Source organism: Peromyscus maniculatus, chromosome 2 (assembly GCF_049852395.1).
Source record: "Peromyscus maniculatus bairdii isolate BWxNUB_F1_BW_parent chromosome 2, HU_Pman_BW_mat_3.1, whole genome shotgun sequence".
In the NCBI taxonomy this organism is placed as follows: Eukaryota; Metazoa; Chordata; class Mammalia; order Rodentia; family Cricetidae; genus Peromyscus; species Peromyscus maniculatus.
Genome location: NC_134853.1, coordinates 107,157,652 through 107,175,281, shown reverse-complemented (window position 1 = coordinate 107,175,281; position 17,630 = coordinate 107,157,652). Strand labels below are relative to the sequence as shown.

The 17,630-nt window shown below is 38.9% G+C and overlaps 1 protein-coding gene across 6 annotated transcripts in view; it reads right to left on the bottom strand.

The window, feature by feature from the left end:
- Adamtsl1 (ADAMTS like 1) overlaps window positions 1-17,630 on the bottom strand; it is a 933,106-nt gene that overhangs the window by 185,548 nt on the left and 729,928 nt on the right. For 4 of the 6 annotated variants that reach the window (XM_076564473.1, XM_076564474.1, XM_042271381.2 and 1 more), the window contains 3 exons: window positions 16,768-16,906; window positions 5,130-5,180; window positions 585-789 (listed from right to left, as the gene is read on the bottom strand). In XM_076564473.1, the coding sequence (XP_076420588.1) occupies window positions 585-789; window positions 5,130-5,180; window positions 16,768-16,906 (395 nt within the window). The remainder of the gene's footprint in view (window positions 1-584; window positions 790-5,129; window positions 5,181-16,767; window positions 16,907-17,630) is intronic. The other 2 variants (XM_076564475.1, XM_076564476.1) reach the window with 1 other exon arrangement.

Below are 17,630 nucleotides of genomic sequence, written 5' to 3'. Positions count from 1 at the left end.
ACAGGCCTTGAACTTGCAATCCTCTTGAATCACTCTCTCAAGGAGCTAGGATTATAGGCCTGTGCCACACACCCAGCTAAGAATAATGTTTTAAGCTCAATTGTAGCAACAATGACAGGTAGTATTGGTAGCATTTTGGGTTTCAATAATTCTATTTCATATCTATTTTTAACTATTGTGCTGTTTTCACTTAATCATGTTTCTTCTCAGTGAATGTGTACATAGTTATATTTTTAAACTATTCACACCCCTTTTACATAATACAAAAAACATAATAAAAATCAAATCAGCTGTACTATCTCATGGAAGCAGCTCTCACAGATTAAGGATCATTCAACCTCAATAATTCTTGAAAGGCATTTGCTACCCGATTGGGGCGAGAAGAAGCGAAGTTGAAGTAACTTGAAGGAAGATTAACAAATGTTTGGTCAGATGGGACATTCATCCTCCAGGAACTAAGATGACAGGCTTGGAGACCTCAGGTAGAGAAGGATGGCACTGTACAGGGCACTCAGTGGAGCATGATGGTGAGAGCTAAGAGTGGACTTACTCTCCTAACGAACAAAGAAAGAGGGCACAGTTACCGGAGACCACTCCTGTGCCAGCCATTTAGGGCAGTCAAAAATGTTGCAGGGCCGCACGATGGGCATCTTAGGGGTGTACATGCATTTCCACTCTTCCACTGAAGTGACATGCCCCTGGATGTCCTCCTCCACACAGGAAACTGCCCGGCTCTGGATGCCCCCCCCACACGAGGAGGAGCACGCGGTCCACGGGGTGGCCTCCCACCTACAGAAGCAAGGGGAGTCATCAGGGCGGACGTGCAAATTGCCAAACCTCCTTAGTGACCTGTCACACCAACCTGGTGCCCTGGGCCGATCATGGCTTCTCCAGAGAACCAAAGCTCTCCATGGGCTGAAATTTCATCAAGAGGCAAAATCCAACATTGGCAAGACTGTTTCATAAGCCTCAAATCCCAGCACAGATATAGGTGGTTACAGTCTGGGGAGCAATCCACCGGATGTCTGGGCTGTCTGCAACCTATTTACAATGGAGATTCAATCTGCAGTCCTCTCTCTGTAGTTTCTGCATATATATGTATATATGTATATATAACATACATACATACATGTGCATATATTACATATGTATTAAAGTTTAATTACTTTGCACTAAATATTTCCATTAAATCTAAAACTAAAATAAGCAACGAATACAAGAGTTTTCCATTTGGGTGGATACTTTTATCTTTAATGTTTTGCTTTATCACTTCTGGATTTTTTTTTTAAATAGGAGATGTTCATACATATCTCCCTACACAAAAGCTCTTTCTCCCTCCCTTCTGCCACTGTCAGCTCCAGGATTCCACACACTCAGCACAAGCTGGGTGCTTAGACTATGCTGAGTGTGTGTAAGCTGAGGACCAGAAGTGTCAATAACAGTAATACTCTCTAGCTGGTGACAGACTCTAAATTGTCCTCCAGGAAGGAACTCCTTGACTTGTAAACATGCTTAGTTTCGGTTGAAAGGCTTATGGCGACTGAACGGAGATTATGCTGTTAAGTTAAGGCAGAGAATAACAAGACTGCCGATGAAGCTTAAGAGAATTTAATCTCCCCCCTCTTTCTCTCTCTCTTTCCTTCCTTCCTTCTTTCCTTTTTTTCCTTTCTCTCTCTGTCTCTGTCTATGACTCTCTCTCTCTGTCTTTTTCTTTCAGTTTTGTAGCATTTGGGACCAGATCTTTACCTAATTCTTTTCTCTCCTCCTGTAGATTTAGACAAGTGGAACTCCTGTTTACAGCAGCAAGGCACTGAGTGAGCCATGCTTGTTCCTTACATGTATTCTGATAGTTAGGGTTTGTATGGAGCTTTAAGAGTTCTTAAAGAATCACGAGAGATCTCATTTTAATGAGAAAGAACCAAAACCTCCCTGAGTTGACACACCTGGATAGCTTCATTTTTAAGTCTTGCACAGGCAGCCGGCAGCCCATGGAGACTGTAATTATTCTATATGTAAGTTTCACATGTGTTGTGGGCTTGATTTCTCTTCTGCGGGAACCAGAATAATACTGTGTGTTTCCAGTGTTAGAGGAGTTTCTGACACATTTTGTCTGCACTGTTGGGTTTAGGCACACCATTGTCTTCACTGTCAACAGCCAAGCTGTGCTGCCCAATCCAGTATTTACCCCCAGAAGACACATCAAAGATGTTACTATGGGGAAACTGAGGTTCTTTAACCCTTGGGAGATTGCATAAAAGTTATTTCAAGGGAATGAATTGGTTCTGCACAGTTTTCCTTGCCAAAGGATAAGGCAGCTAGCTCTACTTGCCTCCCGGTTAATCTCTGCATGACTTCCTTCTCGAGGTGGAGAACAGGCCTGGTTCAGACTGAAGATGGGATGAATACATAAGTGTATACTCACGCTACATTTAATCTGATAGTGAAGCAGCAATATGTTAATGGATATTTAATCACCTAGATGATTGCAATTCTATGGGGGAAAACATTTTCTAATGGGTGCTCTAAAACCTTGAAACTTCACCTCTCATGAAAGGGAGAATGATTGATTTCTGTCTCAACACTCGCCTCAGCCACGTAACTTCACTAATGAATGCAGGCACTCTTCTCAGTGTTGTTGATCACAAGATAGATGAGGATGATACTAATTTGCAGACTCATAGCATGGCTTGAGCTTACAAACTCAGATCTGTGTGTTGACATAGCGTCATGTGACTCCTCATGTAAGAATGAGGCCATAGGGAACTTTAAAGTACAACATATTTAGTTAAAGTCTAATGAAAGACAAGAGACGACATTCTTTTGTCAAGAGATATTAAAACAGTGACCAGGGTGAATACTTCCAAATAAAAGAAAATATATATAAAAAAATCTTGTCCTAGAAGACTATTAAATAAATTTACATGCCATGTATTTAAACGTACTTGGATTTTAATGACCTTAAACCCACACTATGTTTAGTTTAAGAATTTTTCAAAATTAAAAAGGATATAGCAAAAGAGACAGCAAGGAGCTCATTGTCAATCAATTAGATCATCATGAGACTTACATTGAGATTTAGGCTAAGTCAAAGGCAGAGAGCAGGAAAGACCCTAAAATGTACTAACTGTGTGCTGTATCTCTACTTGTCTGAAGCCTACTTAAATGTTTTAGAGTGAAGCTTTCTGCCTCAATTATCAAGGAACTGCTGTTGGAGAGCTATTGGAGCTTTAATTTTGTTAAATGGAAACACATTTCTAGAAACAGCTGCCATTTACTCGAGCTTTGTCCGGGAAGCTGACTTTGTGTCTTTTGTAGTACTTGAAAACAGAAGTACAAGGGCCGAGAAATGCAGCCTGTTTGCTAACTGCATTGTCCTTTTCTGCTGAGATGAATAGACACATCAAATAAGTAAACAGGGCATGGTGCAGAAACCAGTAAGTGGGACGGACCATAGGCATGAGGCAGCACCAGATTTTAGACACTTGAGGGAAGTCTCATTCTATAAGAGTCAAGACTACCATATGAAAGGTATTACTTGCACCAGGAAAAAAAAAAAAAAAGAAGAGAAAACTAATAGAAGATGACAGGAATCTAGAGATTTTCCTGATAGGAGAAACATACACTCAGTGTTGTTCACATTGACTCCCAACTTTACCTTTATTTTAAAATACATGGCTTTCCTCCATACAAAGAAAGCACGTGTCCTAGGAATACTTACTTCACAGACCCAGGAAGGGAAATCTTGGCTCAGTTGTATTTATCTTTTGGTTTCTTTCAGTACGCTATCAAGGAGAAGACTTCTGGAAAAAGATACCTAAGGGGGATTCTGAGGTCCCTTACTGTCCTTATCAGCACAATTACAGCAAGGTGGGAGCCCGCTGACTGGTGAGGGAGCCATTTAGTGACACATTTTGCAATAATTGTATCCAGTGTCACTCAATCTCCTTTTGCACATGGCTCCTAGGACAGTGATAAGACAGTCTCCTGCCAGTTTTTAACTAGATACTGAACACCATGGAAATACCTATATATGCATTTATACATATGTAAATATACACAGAGAACACACTAATTCCTGTTTGTGTAAACATGCATGTTTACTTTATCTGGGTTGTGGGCATGATTGCTGAGCCAGGACTATGAGAAGGACATATCACTGGACAGTTGGATTAGCATCCAGTTAGATTCTAATATGTTAGGATTCAGAGACTATCAATTAAATTTGCTGAATTTTGCTGCTCAAAATACAGTTACTTTTCTGCATGCTGTAGTCTAGGATTTAGCAAACTAATATAGATTATGTTAACTGCTCATGGTCTCATAGAAACCCAGGACCCTAAACAGCAGCTGATTCCCTGGGGGGGGGGCAAATTAGTAAAGAAAACAGCAAAGCTATTTAAAACTAATTCTAATTTTTGCTACCTGCAGAGCTATTTCCAGGCAAGCAATACAATTGGCAACTAATACATTTCTCAGCAACTCCAGTTTTCTCTCAAATATAAAGATAAAAAGTCCTTTAAACATATTTGAATAATCTTTTTTTCTAGTTTTAAAAATATACTTTAACAAAACAGTGTAGCAATTGATCTTTATGTGTTGAAAAAAAAACTTACTCTGTAAAATGTTCTGAACAATAAGGATATAAAATTGTCTTTAACTAAATATAATTCTTCAAAAATAAAGGAAGGGCACCTGAAGCCTCTATTAGAATAATTCCATTTCTGGAATTTCATATTCATGGTGTTGTGACCGCCCATCAGGCAGTGTTTGTTTAAGTTAGCAGTGGCTCTGTGATAACCAGGCTCCTACCCAGAGGAGCCAGAGAGGCAGTGAAAAGGGAATGAAAGTGAGACATGGCCTAAAGAGACATACTGTAGCTAATTAGAGTGAGTTACTGTGTCCACTTCAATGAAATGTGACTCCATCAAAATGGTATCTAAATGACAAGCTTACAATCTGAGCAGGCCAGGATTATTCAAGAGGAGAGCTCAGAATGGATTTGAAAGTCTACCATCTACCATCTTATTTGTAGAAAAACAGATCTACAGCTCTACATTTTTACACATATACACTAAAGCAACAGAAGAGTGACGTGCTAATTCTAACATCACGATGATTGATTTACGTACCGAGGAAGGGGATGGTAGAGGTCATAAGGCATGATCTGCTTGTATCCGTCACTGTTAGGAACAATAATGCCAACCCTCTGAGTAGAAGGTACACACAATAAATAAACACTAAATGATTACATCATACACATTTTTATACAATTACAAAACAACATTCATAAATCATCTCTGAAAACAACACTGAAACAGTTCGATCTTTATGCTAGCATATGCTGTGGGCTGGGGAAAGCTCTTAGAAGACACTATTTTCTATAATTAGTCCTCTGATCCAAGCAGGAAATACCACTGGAAAGGGAGGTGGTGAGAAACCTTGGCACCTCATCATTAGCTATATGGCACAATAAGCTTGTAAATGTTCTTTAATCCCCCAAATTATCCATCCTATGAGGTCATTATTATTACCATCATTATTAATGTTACTTCCAGATGCCCATTGAGCAATTACAGTTACTGTCTCACTTTTGATGAAAGAGAAAGCTATGTAAGCAGGGGGTTATGGACCACAGAACTGACAAGACTGTAACATGCATCAGCAAATAAGCTTCTATTTCTGGCAGATCTAAAGATTTACAATATCTGGAGAGGAGCCACTTGGATGTCTTAGAAAGGGGAGGGAGGAACTACCAAATGTTATAAGCCATGGTTAGCAAGAGAAAAATGCCCTACCAAAATGAAGTAATGAAACTGCTTACAAATATGAAAGTTTTCTGTCTATAAAATATTTGACAGGGATAATTGCTTTATCATAATGATTGTGACTCTTATGGCTGCAATTAGTGGCCTGGGAAACCTATGAGGTTCAGAGACAAAGTCATGGCCAAAGAGCCACAAGAAAGGGCATTACATGCTGTGTGGCCGAAAGGACCACATTACCCAATTTCTTGATTTCAGCTAATGCCTCCCATTGTTAAGACTGGGTCCTTGCTGAAGACTGGTCCCCTGGATGGTGAAAAATTCTTACTACTTAGGCTGTTGAAGAAGAGTTGGAGCAGAAGAGCCTCCATCAAGAGTGGGCTATGAGGAATGCTCAGGGTAGATGCAGAGCATGGAAGGGCACACAACAGAAGATGGTTTATTTTCATGACAAGTGATAGGGAGAGCCTCTCTTGAACATTAAAGAGACCCCTACATTCTGTTTGTATCTTTAGGAGATATGTGCATATATTTACATATCCACATAATAATTAACACATATTCATTATGTCTATACCTATATTTAAATAAATAGATTTCCTATTTGATCCCATCAATTGACATGGGATGGCATCACAGTTTTAAAAATATAGCTAGCAAATCTAAGCATTTGAGTAGAAAGACTGGGCTGGGCTTGCTATGGATCAGATAACAAGAAGTATTGACTAAAAATCATGAAAAGAAAGAAAGTAAAAGAGGACTGTCTATAAGGCTCTAAAAACCTGAAATATAAGGAGACACATGAGAGAATCTAGAAGTGTTTCAGAGCAAATAGAAAGAAACAGGGTTGTAGAGACAGATTTCCCAGGATGGGATGTCTATTCACTTATTTACTTTATAGAAGTGCATAAATAAATACATCTTCTGTATTTATTCATTTGACTATTTTCTGATGAAATTTGCCTGGTATGTAAAGGAGTGAGCACTCCTTCATACGTTAACCTTATGTTATGAGGAGGCTGCTATGGGCATGCTCAGAACTGCAAAGATCTATAACACAACAACAAAATGGTTAAAATATTAAACTTTTGTCCCTGCTTGTGAAGTTAAATGTCCCATTCTTTTCTCTCTTCTTCTGATAACAACTTAATCCTGGCTTTTGTTAGAAACATGAGATCTCTTTTTAATAATGTTTTTATCTAATAATCAAGAGACTTTTCCTTTAAAATGATAGTATTTTAAAGGATGCCAATGTCTCAAAGTTTTTTAAAACTTTGGACATATACTGCTTTTTAATAAAAGTGAATTAGGGTATAAATCAAATAGACTGAAGTTAGGTTTTTATCTAACTCCTGTATCTATTCATTTCTATATCAATTTCTAATTCTGAAATGCATACCACTGCCTTCTCCCCTGGAAAAATTTATGGCTACAATTTGTCATTTTCAATATGAGAATGGACTGTTGCAGATCCTTGTAACTGATTTATCAGCTGATGATATTTGAAATGGAGACAGTAACATTGAACAAGACAAGTTGAAGTGAAGAAAGGGGATAAATGAGGGGAGTACAGAGATGTCAAGACTTTGGGCTGATTTAGAAATCAGGTTTGTGTTTGAGCAAGATGCTTTAAACCTGGTTCTAGCAACACCATAGCTCTATTTGTCTTTCTGTGGCATGGGTCATAGTGAAGACTCATAAAATGACTCTGTGGCACCTGTGAAAACAGAAAGATAGCAAAACAATGGTGCTCTGTCCAGCCCTCCAAATGCATATTTGTGAGCCTTGGCTCTGCTCCCTCTTGGGGCTCTGGCCACAGCCATGATCTTTGACTGCGCTGTAGTGGAGGGGAAGGCAATCATTGCTTACCATTAAGACACATTGTTTTTGTTCTCAGGTTGTGTACATCATAAAGAATGGTGGAAAAGGAAGCCATTAAGGGACTTGATGAAAATCTCTCCAGGTTTGGGTCTAGATGTGAGTGTGTTTGTGTGTATACATTCAGATATGTCACAGAATACATGGACAGGAGAGGAAGAAGTGGACACAATTTAAAAAAAATCACAAAGGGACAACATAATGACAAACTACTCATTTTCCATTGCTTCAATAACCCTGAGCACTTGTGTATTTTGACAAAGGCATTGTTACAACTCTGTCTAAAACTCTCATTGAAAGGGATGTGGAGAGCAGAAGCTGAGGATATTGAAGTGAGAGACACTTCCCACCTAATCTACCCAAAGCACACAATTTACTCAACTGTCTGATGCTATGATGTTATGGCAGGTTCTTATAATAAAATATTATACAGAACATAAACACATAAAACCCTCTGAGCCATTTTCAATAATATAGTAGCTGAAAAAATAAGTACAAAATAGAATATATCATTAAGCTCATGACATTAGAAAATCTATATATTTCATCTATAAAATATTTTTTATCTTGTGTCTATGTGTTCATAGAAACACACAAGTACACATATAAGTACACATGTATATGGACTCTCACACATATAGTAGGGAAATACCTAATAGTGGTTGGTTCCTGGGGGTTGGATATTTTTTTCTAGTTGTAAAAACATCTTCCTGTTTTTGCAAGTTCTAAAATAACACATTGCCTCTAACAAGCTTAGCAATTAGAATACTGAACTAAAGTGAAATTTAAATTGAAAAAAGTATAAGATGGGAATGTTTGGAACTGACACATATGGATTAAATGAGGTCATCATCTTCAACTCCTTATGTCACCTAAAGGTCACTGAGGCTTTGTGAAGGACTGATTAAAGATGCAACTTCTGAAAGATAGCCATGGCCTTAAAAAAAATCAAGCCAGAATCAGGGTCACTCTTCTCAGCTGTGGAATTTACATACTGTGATAAATCTCTCTTTATAAGAAAAATTTCCTAATGTAAATCACTCCACGAACACTTAACACATGAGGTTCTCTTTATACTGGAGATGAACCATTAGGTCTCTTGCCTCTCCTTACTAAACATCCTCTTCGCGGCTTCTGACAGCTGCATGGACTCCAGGCCCTGAGACCAGTGTGTCTCACACAACTTGCCATCTTCCCTTGCAAACTGCTTCTCTTGTGTCTGCTGACCTTGTTCAAGGCACCACCATTCTCCCACCTGCGCTACATACTCTGCGACATTTTTGCATCTTCTATTTGCCATGCCCTTTATGTGCATCTTGTAGTAAAATTGTGTTGCTGGCCCACTTCATTTAGCTCTATATCTTTCTGTTCCCAGCAGTAACTATGGAAACCATGAAAATCTCTTTGTTTTCCATCTCATGTGTGTTTCAGACATAATATTGCTTCATGACTGTGTGACTCAACTCACCCTGGGAAGATTTGAGCTCCAGACTTTCACTGACTCCTCTGAGTCTTATTTACCTTCCTCATTGTACCAAACATTAAGCCTCAAAGACTAGGAAGCTACAGTTTTTGTTTTGTTTTTAGAAGGAAGTTATGGGTGCTACAGTACTCTGGTTGTGGGGTTCCATCTTCTCTAGATAATTTCCAGGCAGTAATAGAAACCACCTTCTGCAAACTGCAGAGAATAAGGAAATGTTGAACAGAGACTCAAGCATTTTGCTTTTCCCTGAGAGGCAGAACACAGAGGATCAGGGTCCACCCAAGGAGCTGTGAGGTTAAATGTCAGTGCTGTTCTTGCTACATCCTCTCAATGTATGTAACCTCGAGTACCAGACATCTGGACCTCTGCTCCCATCTTATGAACATCCAAGTAGTGAGCAAGTCATGAGTTTTAAGAGGAAGAGAGAATGGAAGGCCAGAAACTCGGGCTTATGGAATTTATCTTACCTTTCCCTGCCCAGTGGCTGCTGAGCCTCCAGCTTGATAACCACTAAGATGATTATCTCCGAATTCTTCCTCCTCTAACACCTGTCAAAGTCCTGAAGTACTGAATGTCCTTAACATAGAGTCAAGTTGGAATCAGAAAATGTTTTCTATAGTGGCCTGATTTTTTTTTAAAAAAAAAACTACAGCCGGGCGGTGGTGGCGCACGCCTTTAATCCCAGCACTCGGGAGGCAGAGACAGGCGGATCTCTATGAGTTCGAGGCCAGCCTGGGCTACCAAGTGAGCTCCAGGAAAGGCGCAAAGCTACGCAAAGAAACCCTGTCTTGAAAAACCAAAAAAAAAAAAAACAAAAAAAAAAACAAAAAAAAAAAACTACAATAATGCCAAACCTATTAATGATACCTGTGTCGCAAGAGAATCAGACTCAAGAATCCTGATTCACTAACATGATCTGAAATTTTTTTCAGACACATTTTGTACTATAAAACAAATTACTGAGGAGTTTTAACATCTTAGATTAAATGACAAATAATTTTCTACATGTCTACATTTTTGGCTTTTCTTTCTTGACATTAATGAATGTCATTTCTGTATTACTTTTAAGAAATTAGGACTGTTGTTTCCTTTGGATTTATTTTCCTCTACTGTTGTATACCTAAGTCAATTTGAGCGAACATCAATACTTGTGATTACACAGAGGATGCTTCTTTCCTTTGGATTTCTGCTCACCTTGTCACATGCACAAACGTATTAAAATGGTCCTCTGCTGCCTTGGAAGCAGACCTCCAGTCTGCTGAAGGCAACATGTAGGACAAGGGTGACTGTGGGTAATGATGGCATCAGGGCTGCTTTTCTGTGGAACTGGAAGCTCTTAGATCCATGCCCCAGCTTGCTTTGATGGAGCCCTACTTGAGAATGCTGCTTATACTCTCTGGCCTGTTTAACTCCACAGGGAATATAAAACTAAACGCAGGTAATGAGCATCTTATAAACTTCTCATGCATGTAACTTTGGGGAGGTCAATTTAGCTGTTTGAGTCTCCACTTAATGATAAGAGCTGTGATTTGTTGAGTCCTTCGCACCTTGGGAGGAGCTTTGCACCTATTATTTCACAGCATCCTCACAGTACCTGGCAGAAATGTTATATTTTACAGATGAGAAACTACAGATGTTAAGTAAAGAAATGTCTTACACAGTGGTAGGTTGAAGTTAAAAATGAGGATGACATTACCTTTCCTTGTAACTCACAAAGTAATTAAAAGAATTGTACCAATAACTAGCTACATGCTTTAAAACGTTGAAAGATAATGTAAGACATGAGCTTACTCTTAGTATAAACTGGCTTGATAGAATAAATTAATTGCTTGATAATTGAGTTATAGGTGTACTCGATTATTTCACTGTCAACTTTGGTTCTATAATGCATGATGATACATTCTGAAATGCAGGACAACTCTGCTTTGTTGTTCCATATAGATCTATGGAAGCAGAAATGAGGTTTTATGATTTTTTTTTGTAGCCCTTGTTTAAATGAGATTGGTCAGAAGGAATTTGTTACTTTTCTAAACCATTCAGTGTTGCAATAAAACTAAGTATTTCAAGACTTGCATGATTAAGGACACCTTCACTTTTTTTGCTTGCTCTATAAATCAACCCTTTCCTAGTCCTTAACTTGAGCTTTCCCGTTAGGGGATGTAAGAGGCAAAACTCCTTATGGACTGACAGCAATGACTCACAGCTGGTTATGGGAGGGTTATTTTTTGTTTTGTTTGTTTGTTTGTTTGGAGACAGGGTTTCTCTGTGTAGTTTTGGTGCCTGTCCTGAACCTTGCTCAGTAGACCAGGCTGGCATTGAACTCACAGAGATCTGCTTGGCTTTGCCTCCTGAGGGCTGGGATTAAAGGCGTGCACCACTACCACCCAGCTGGGAGGGCTATTCTTGATACTTGTAAACTGAGACTTCAGCCCTCTCAGTCTGCATGAGATCATTTATATCTTAGAAACCCAACAAATGTGATTTCGCATCAGGATGATGTTTTCTTAGGAATTGTCTTCTGTTTTTAGAACAACCCATAGAGAACTATTTTTTTGGACTCAGAGAATTTTAGAATTCTATCTTTCCTTTTCATGGATTAAAAAAAACTCAGTGTCTGGAGAGTGGCTTCTGTAGGCAACATCAATACTATTAGCACAGCCCTGATCTCAGTCCCAGCTGTAGTAACTAACATCTATTGAGTGCTTATTGTGTGTTAGACACTCCTCCCACCCCAAGCTCTTTAAATGTCTCGTAGCATTTATCCCTCATGACAACTTTATTCGGTAAAGGACTGTTATTATTGCCATTTCACGGGATGAAAATCTAAGGCTTAGTGAAAATAAGTAATTTGCCAAAGGCTGCTCAACTAGTAGGTGCAGTCTCAAGCCAGTCTGTGTCATTCCAAAGCTCTCATTCCTTCCACTGGGCTCTACTGCTGTGAGCTGGTTGGTCACCCAGGAAGCATACAAATCCAGTTTTTTTATATGCCTCCCACAGGCTCCGTCTCTCCAGATGCAGAGTATTTTTTTACAGTTACATTAGGGGTCAAATCTGAGACCTGTGTTTCACAAGATGATCCCTAGCCAGTGATAATTTATGCACTTTATTGTCAAACTAAAGTAGAGCTGGCAAAATAAAAGCAAAGAACACAAACCAACTGATCAACCCCAAATACCACTTGACTCACCAGAACTGCCACGTGGGGCATTTAACTCTGGGCATCTGCTGAATATTGTTGCTCTAAATCACCAAGAGGAGGTGGAATTTAGACACAGTTTTGTTTGCTAGTGACTGTGACGATGGTAGCATGAGTGAGAGCCTTTTACACCTGTCTAACCCTCACCAATTCAAGCCACTTTTACTACTGCCTTGGAGGAAAAAAAAAACAAAGGTCTGTACCAAGCCAATCTATGAAGGTAGCTCTCTGTTCTTTTCACAGTACCTTGCATGAGGTCTCCAACAACCAAAGGTTGCATGTCTTATATTTCAAGCTGCTCTGAGAACAACAGTGCTTATTCGATGGGGTAAATGACTCTTTTTTTTAGTTGTTCCTTAACCACAAGCAAATACTTTGAGACTTTCTGACCACATAATAGATGTGACTTTCTACCCAAGAGACAAAAGTGGCATGAACTGCTATACAAATTTCAACAAAGTTTCCCTTGGTATAAGGGAGAAAGTGACAATTATGGCATGGCAGACACACGATAGGTTTGACATGTGATTAGATCCAGAACGTCTGTTACATGGGAGAAGGCTCATAAGAAAGTGTTAGACACACAAAGCAGAGAACTAAGCATGCAGTAGATCGCCGACAGACAGGAGGGTAGTATCTCTGCTCAAGTTGGACTATCACGGCACCTACAGCAGCAGAGTGTGTAAGAACACATGATTGCCCTATGACATCATGGCTCAGAGTTGCCGATGAAAAACAGTACTAATTTTAGCAAAGAGCCATTAAATCTTTATACCTCTTTCTCCCTTTTCTTATTCTTAAGTGTTGGCTCCCTTTTGGGGGGCCACTTTTGGCTGGGAAACTAAGTATTTTATCACTTCATAAAAAACGACTGCATCAGTGACATGAGCAGAGATCAACAAAGCCCCACGGGGAGGAACAGCTGTGCAGCCAGCTAAGTTCTACTACCGGGCAGACAGGGCAATGGTCTGGAGTCCTTGCCTCAGCATTGCACTAGGTTGCTATGTGGCATGGGTGTCGAGGCTCGCTTTTAGAAGTGGAAACAAAGGATGAAGAGTCATTGAATTCACAGAATCCCATCTGTGTTATGAGCAATTGACAAGGACAAAGAGAAATAGTGAATGTAGTAACAATGCTTATCTTGGGCACTGGGGAGCACTAATGAGTTTTATTGTTTTCATTATAGCCTTTTAACATCCACATTTTCAAATTAACATTTGGAAGCAGAGAAAGTGATAACAACATAAAAAAAAAAAAAACCTTTGAAGAGAATAGGGCCAGATGTGCATTGTCTGCTCAGCATCCTCTGTAGCCATGGCAGCTGGCTGATGTGATGTGAGGAAGAGTGTAAGAGGAAACAAGGGGCGTGGGGAGAAGCAAAAGAAAAGGAGATGGGAAGGCAGACAAGGAAGCAGAGAGGACTTCTGCAACTAGATGAATGGTAAGGAGCTGGGCATTCCTGAGAAAAAATAACCGAGGCTTGGAAGTTATTAAAGTTGAACAATTATCTTGTGTCCTTACTAAATATTGTGTGTGTGTCCAGGGGCTGTTATAGAGGGGAGGCCAAAGGACCACACTGGGTGTCCTACTCTATCACTTCCCACCTCAATCCTTTAAGGCATAGTCTCTCACTGAATTTGGAGCAAGGCTGGAGGCCAGCAAGCCTCAGGGATGCTCTTGTCTCTGCCCTGCTAGCTTAGAGTTTATAGGGCTGTGCGGCCACACTCAGCTTTGTATTTGGATGCCAGGGATTCAAACTCATGTCATCATGCTCATGCAGCAAGCTCTGTCACCTACTTGGGCCCTCTCTCCAGCCCCTATTTAGTGCCATTTTTGGTGTTCACGGCACATTTCTATTTTGAAAGGGAATAAGATTCAAACTAATTATCTGAATAGGATTTTGCTTCTAGTTAGTATAAGCCCCAATCCTAGGATTAACAGGAAAAATAGGATAGAGATCTCAGTGACTATATATAATAATAATATTTTATATAACAACAGGAATTAAAAATGTGTAATTTTTATACTAAGAATGCCCAAGCCCCGATCCTAGGATTAACAGGAAAAATAGGATAGAGATATCAGTGACTATATATAATAATAATATTTTATATAACAACAGGAATTAAAAATGTGTGATTTTTATACTAAGAATGCCCTTGTTTTTCTTCTGAGGACTTCTAATTTTGGACACAAAGGTGCTGTTTTGATGTCATTGTACCCCTTTTGACTTCCTATGGCATCATTAAATCTGTAGTGGCTAGAAAGTAGTTGCTCAAAGACTTGATTCCATTGTCCGATGGGAGAGAGACCTATCTTAGAAAGTCTCTCCTGTCTACGTTGAGCCCACCCCTTCCTGGTTTCTCTTGGAATTCAGAAGAGCTGTACAAGAAACAGCCCCATGAACTCCATAGGAAGCCCAGAGCACCTTGAGCTGAGCTGAAGACTCCCGCCCCAAGCAGCTCCCCTCCAGCCTCTCCTACTGCTAAGTCTTAATTTTTACAGCTTTGTCTAATTATATCTTCAATAAAAAAGCCATTTTCTGATATTAGCTTCAAACTTCTTTTTCTCTTCTTTCTTTTTCTCTTTTTATAGCCACCTGTCCCAACATTTATGTGTGTGCTGTATTAGATATTTTAGAATAACACAGGGTATAGACCGAACAGGCACCCTCCTTCTTTCAATGTAGCTTTTTCATTTCTTTCTCTCTCTTTTTTGCCTTTGGATAATAAGAAAAGGGCCAAAAATGTTACTCCCACAGAGAAGAGTGGGTAAAAATCAGAGAGCAGAAACAAAGGCTAAATTTTCCCCATTACAAACATTTTCTTCAAGTTGTTAACAACAATGCTTTCATTTCAAAATCCTCTTCTGTGGCCATTTCTTTACTGAAAATAAAACTACGGGGAAATGGATCTGTCTCTCCTAGAAATAGACATATACAATTTCACAGTCATGTATATGTAAGACTTTTAGTCTCTTTGTGACAGATTTTACTCCTTTGAGTTGGGATAAATATGCTTTTCCTTGTTATAGGTATGGGTAAAAAAATGTATGAATAGCATAACTTTAAAATAGGGTTCAACTGAATTAGTTATAATTATCATAGCTAAAAGTACTTCAACTACTCAATATTTGTAAAGCAAAGCCAAGCAAAAACTTAACACCTTATTTCATTTTATATCACTTAACTTTTAATATTCTACATTTGTATAATGTCAACACAAAGCTAAATTAAACTAAAAATTAAATGAAGCTGTAAACTATCTGTTCTTTCTGTTCCTTTAATGAGCTTACTTTTATGATGTATGTACTATGGTTCCTAAAAGTCAGTTAATAATGGGAAACTCAAATCACACATATAGTTCAGAATTCCAAGATAGAAAGAACACAGCATACTACTTTAAATGTCAACAATGGAAGAAAAAATCCTCAGCTTGTATCACTTAGAAGGTACAGATAGAATGCTCTCCATCTACACCACCCATGCAACAGCCCAGCTGTTCAGAAGTTTACTTTCATGCACATATAATTAACAAATGATGATTTAAAATGTAACATAGAAATAATTTATAAGAAAGGATGTTTGGGTATTTGGTCTTTGTGACTGACATTTGCTTTTGTAGAGAAGGGCTTTCTTAGATGCTGTCTAACAAGTTGTGGACGAGTAAGCTACAACGATTAAGAATCACTTGCCAGTGTTTGAAGAGCTAAGCAAAGGCACCATGCATGAGCAGATTCTTCCCCTGTGTATCCACCTTCACTCATCATCCAGACACTTCATTAGTCTGGTTGACTTCTGATCTTGCAAATAATCTCAGAGGCCAATTATAGTTTTTTTTTTTTCCAAAACAAACATTAGTGTGTGAAGGTGTTAAAGATTTAAATCTTTAGACCTGCTAATTAAAAAGATCCTCAAGAAAACTGTACTTGGAAATGAGCCCTGGCTTCTACTTAGCAAAGGCTGAGCTCGTTCAAAGGTAGCAAAACTGTTTTGAGGCTGATTCTAACCCTAATTAGTTGTGTGAATTGATTATGCTAGAAGGGGTCAGCTATAGTCCTGACATGCAGTCTTCTGTGACCACATCCCTGATCAGAGACAGGGAAAAGATTGGGAAGAGCTGGGAGACACACTATGCCATCATGTTGGCCAAGACACCAAGATGTACACCGGACAGGACTTTGTCAAGGAGAGAAACAAGATGTCCGAGGAGAAAGAGAAGACTTCGTTTTGAAGAACACTATATAGAAAGCAAGTCCATAGACCCTGAGGTAGCATCACAGAACAGCAGGAGCAAGGAGCATGGGTACTACTAACATACAGCTGGATGGGGGGCACACTGGACAGGAAAATGTCATTTATTTTCAAGTTAAACATTCACTTTCATCTAAGAAGCTAGTTGGAAACCTGATTTATGTTTCTGATAAACAAACTGGTAAACTGGACTGACCTGGCTGGACAAGGATCCAAGTTGCATTCCTGAAGCTTGGGTTTGGGCTTGATGTTCTCTGGATAGTAGTGACAGTACTGGTCAGCGACCACACGGCTGCTCCGGAGATCATAGCACTCAGCTGACGTCAGCTGGTAACCTGTAAACATCAAACCAACCAGGTCGCTTAAAGCACATGTCAGCACAGTATACTTCTGTATTATTTTGGGCTGTTTCCCATTAATGGAAATTATTCTTATTGCCTAAGTCATTTCCAAGAGAAAACAAATACATAATTGGAAGACTCAAAAATGTTGTAGGCCTCAAATTCTATACTTTCTCAAGTAATCCATTCATTTTAATAAATTATATTGAAGGGCTTGAGTTATACAAGAACATAGATTATAAAATTCTGAGATAAGAAATATTGTTTGTTTATTTTATATAATATAAAAACATAACAGAAAAAAACCATTAGTATTTTTTTTTAAACTAAGCTTGTTATACAAGGATGCTACATTGCTTCTGCTAATTAAAAAGATCCTCAAGCTAGGTCCTCCAGGAAGAAAAAACTCACAACTCATTAGGAAAGTAAGCAAAAAGTGAGTAAATAAAATAAAAATAAATCTCAATGTGCCCTCTTGGGACAATAGAGTTTTGTGAATCAGGTCCCACAGGAATCAGGTTCTACCAGGCTGCCTAGATTCAACCTGCATAAGTTGAACTGAATGAATAGGCATTAAAAAGTCTCCATAAGAGCTATCAGGAATCTCACTTCCTTACAAAATTAAGACAACAAAATCAAACACAACAAAAAGTGAAAATCAAAAATCAAAATGGAAAGTCCTCCCAAGCCTTCTTTCCTGCTACCTTTTACTTTCTCC